Source organism: Cyprinodon variegatus, unplaced genomic scaffold (genome assembly GCF_000732505.1).
Source record: "Cyprinodon variegatus isolate N-32 unplaced genomic scaffold, C_variegatus-1.0 Scaffold187, whole genome shotgun sequence".
Taxonomy (NCBI): Eukaryota; Metazoa; Chordata; class Actinopteri; order Cyprinodontiformes; family Cyprinodontidae; genus Cyprinodon; species Cyprinodon variegatus.
The window spans coordinates 1,126,701-1,130,702 of NW_015150640.1; the positions used below are offsets into that span (position 1 = coordinate 1,126,701).

The window sequence follows — 4,002 nt, forward strand, 5'->3', positions numbered from 1 at the left end:
ACTCATTTAATCATCCAAAACGTTATGGAACACATTAATTAACTGAAAAATGTTGCATAGTGTGCCTTTAAAAACTTGACAACTTACACTGATTGGTGGAACTATCATTTCTATTCTTAAACAGAAAATCCTGAACCTCACTGTCTGACCACAAGTCTATAACCTTAAACCCACCAGCTAGACCCCCTGTAGAGGTTAAAGGACCAGTTTGGGAGTAGGTCTGTCAAACTAATGGATTAAATCCAATTCAAACCAATCCAAATATGAATCTAAATTAAATACTTGGTCAAAAGTCCCGCAGTGTAGTTAAAAATGTATTAAATTTAACCAGAAATAATGGATTAGCGCTGCAGCAGGGAAAGTTGGAATAAACAACTGTAATTTTGCAACGTTTCTGTTTAGCCATCACTGAATTTTGCGAGGAAGTTGCCATTTTATTTTACATCAGTTCTAATTTCACTTCCTGCAGATTGTAACCGACAGTTTATTTCTTTATTCACTGCAAATACAGGAACAGCCTCACATGATGAAAGAACAACCTTCTCATGAGATTTATGAAACCCCAGAAATAAAAGTGAACCAAAACCCTTATCTGTGTCGGCTCCCAGGTGAGCAAAGAAAGCAGCTAAGAACAGATGTGCTTACTCTGCAGTCATGGTGCACTGTAAGAAGTCCTGGGTGCTAACAGTGCGACAGTTTGAAACGCCATGTGCCTGCAGCCAGCCATGCACCACCTTCTGGGTGAGCTCAGAGGGACGCACGAGAGAGGCAACTTCCTGCAGATTCAGATGTTTACCTGCAGAGGACAGAAGATTTGTCTCACCGTTTGCTCTTTTGTGGGAGGAGACAGAATCAGAGCTAACAGCTGTGTACAGTCATGTTTAAATGCTATATTATTAGAGGCCTACCGTACTGAGGTGAGTCAGGGTCTGACACCCGTCTGAGTGTTTCCTCTAGAAGGTCAATGTTCTGCTGCTTTAGGGCAAAGGTCAACTCCAACTGCTCTGAAGGATCCACCCGACCAGCATGGGTCCAGTCCGGTGAAAGCCTAAGTAAGAAAAAAGGAAACCTCTTTTAAAAAGTTCATATTTAAATCTCTGCTGACGTTTAAATAAGATAATAAACAGATGGATATTTTTACTTGGGCTGTTACCTCCTTATCTGAATACTCCTGAGTGAATATCAAAGCCAGTCAGTCTATAAATATCTACTTACTGCCTGCTTCCAGAATGGGGTCAGAAAAAGGAACAAAGGTGTTTAAATGTGCAGCACAGGTTCACTGGAATAATGAGGATTCAATTAAAAAAGTGAATTGGCCACAATGGGATAGTTTAGATCCATTTTAAAGGAGCAGAAGAGTTCATTCAGTCAGTGTGTGTTTTTTTCCTTTTTTGTAACAACAAAATTTGAGCTTATTCAACTTATGCTGAATATTAGCTACAGTTTTTTTTATATATTTCTTTTGGTTATTGTTGGATTTATTTTTTTATACATTTAACTTTTGATGAAAGCAATTAAACTGGTTCCATAAATGATTGCTATATGAAATAAAGCAAAGACTCTGAACATGTTAAGACTAAAAAATGATAAGAAATACGTATTTTCACGAGATTTGAGATTATTTAACCTGGAAATACTAACAAAGGGAAATTAATTCTCAGTAATTTACTAATTAATAATAACATTATATCTGCTTTAATAGCCTCCTAAAAACACCCAAGATTTTTTAAACTATCAAATTAAAAACACAAAAGTAACAAAAATATCTGGAAAATAACAGAGAAACGTTAACATATATATTATTATGGAGACTTAATATAATTTAAAAACATTGTACTGTAAAAAAAAAGAAAAGAAAAAAAAACTAAAAAAAGAGGGGAAATAGTACAAAAATAGATTTTTTTTTTTAAATCTGCCTTTTTACAAATGGAAATTGTATTATTTTGGTGTAGAAAATTTCACAAATTAGAGGATGGGTTCTAATTGAAGTGGTGAGATTAGTAAGAGTGAGAGTGAAAAAGTAGCATATTCAGTTAGAAGGTCCCTTAAGTATTAAATAACTATAACAACTAATTGATAATTTCACAGAGCCCTGATCAGATAGAAGACAACAAAGTACAAATTCTGTTAATTTATTAATTTTTTAAAAATTACAAAAAAAGAGATATAATTACATAGTATAATATTTAGGCAGAAGAAACCCTCACATTCTTTTCCAACAAAACTAATTTGAAACAGTGCAAAGTGATTCCAATTACAACATGTATTGTTTACTGTGTGTTTACTTGATCTCCAAATGGCTCAATGAGCTCAGCAGCTAGAAATATTTTACTTTTCCACTCTTGCTATTCTCGCCACCTATGCGACATTATCCTGGTTTATACCTGTATTTATGCTATAAACACCACTTTGCAGCAAACAAGGTAAAAACTGAGGTCAAATGTGGTGTGCAGGATCTGCAAGGTGCACCTCCATCTTTAAGCAGAGCCTTATAGACTACAACCAGTAATCTAATGTTGTCTATTGTGTGTGAAATGTTACTCTTACTGTAAATCAAGTTTTAAAAAAAGTTAACAAGTTAAGTCAAACACTTAATAAGCTGAGTGGAAAAAATGAAAATGCCAATTCAAAAAGTAAATAAGCCAAGTTAAAAGCTAAAAAATGTGAAGTTTCTCTATCATTTATTGTTTTGAAGATTATGATGCAAAAAAAAACATGTTTCTCTCTTTCTGTGATTTCTTATGGAAAGACTTAAAATTCTTAAACCATATTAGTACCATTTACTTTATTAGTAATTACACTGATCTTTTTTTTTATTATATATATTATTAAATTTTTTTTCTGTTACAATCACTCCTGACATAAAATGCTGAATTTCAAAGCACTTCACTGAGTGCCATATAAAGGCTTATACTTTGAGATTTCCAATTTAAGAAAGAAATTAATTACCAAAACGTGTTTCCATAAATACTCAGGCTTAGAGCAACTAAAGTAAACCTAACTGACCTGAAACAGGAAAAGTTTTGCATAATTGAATGTTTGTCATTAAGGGAAAGAAACATTAACACTGAATGTTGATGCAGAGTAATCAAATATGGAGATAGAGCTGTATTATTAGTATTATTATTGAATGAAAGTGAGAACACAGTTGGCTTACAGGACATCTTGGTCATATTCAAGGAAACCGCTGAAGCCCAGCGAGCTGAATAACAGGGTGATGAAGAGGATCAGTCTGTTGGAGAGAAAAGGAGAGTTAAATGAAGCTGCAGGTGATTCACAGAAAAGATTTAATCCTAAAAAACACCCGGAAGTTTTCAGCAAACAAAAGAAGAGCTGAGAGGAGCTTGCTTTGCTCATTAACAGATATTCTTTTGTTGTCCTTCACAGCCTGAACTGAAAGCTTGTCCTGTTCTATCAACCACGGCTCCTTTACAGAAACTATGTTTAGAAAAGCTCCAGTTTTCTACTTCTGAGCCACATTCACACATTAAAGGCTTTAAATCTGGGTCACGTTACAAATATAAAAACAAACCACCGCGCTTCATAAACACGTCGGCGTCACTGAATCCTTCCTGCTGTAGTTATTTTATAGGAAATATAAACAAGTCAGAAGTTTCTCAGATCGCTTACATGTTGTTCATGGTGTCCTTGGCTGCTTACAGTCAGATTGTCGGTGTCCTCGTTTGATGGGCTGTTATACGGACACGGAGTCACGTGACGCGGCTTCACGTGACTGCTAACGTTTTTTTTCTCCCTTGTTCTTTTTTGAACGCCGATCATCTGATCTTTTTATGTTTTCAATTTAGTTTGGTTATCATGATGAAAAAGGAGCAAAATGTACGGCCACTGAAAAAATAAAAAAAGTTAACTGATTTTTTTCATTTTATTTCAGTATATTAAAGTCAGAATTCGGACTTTTTTTCACAATTATGACTTTAATCTCAGAATTCTGACTTTTTTCTCAGAATTCTGATTTTAATCTCAGAATTCTGACAGCTAACA

At 34.4% G+C, this 4,002-nt stretch overlaps 1 protein-coding gene across 1 annotated transcript in view; it reads right to left on the reverse strand.

Moving 5' to 3' along the window:
• tpp1 (tripeptidyl peptidase I) overlaps positions 1-3,717 on the reverse strand; it is a 13,833-nt gene extending 10,116 nt beyond the window's left edge. Inside the window, exons 1-4 of the mRNA XM_015379208.1 lie at positions 3,631-3,717; positions 3,158-3,232; positions 909-1,048; positions 646-796 (exon numbers count right to left, since the gene is read on the reverse strand). Coding sequence (XP_015234694.1) covers positions 646-796; positions 909-1,048; positions 3,158-3,232; positions 3,631-3,641 — 377 coding nt within the window. The 5' untranslated portion in view covers positions 3,642-3,717. The remainder of the gene's footprint in view (positions 1-645; positions 797-908; positions 1,049-3,157; positions 3,233-3,630) is intronic.
• Positions 3,718-4,002: the final 285 nt, after the last annotated feature.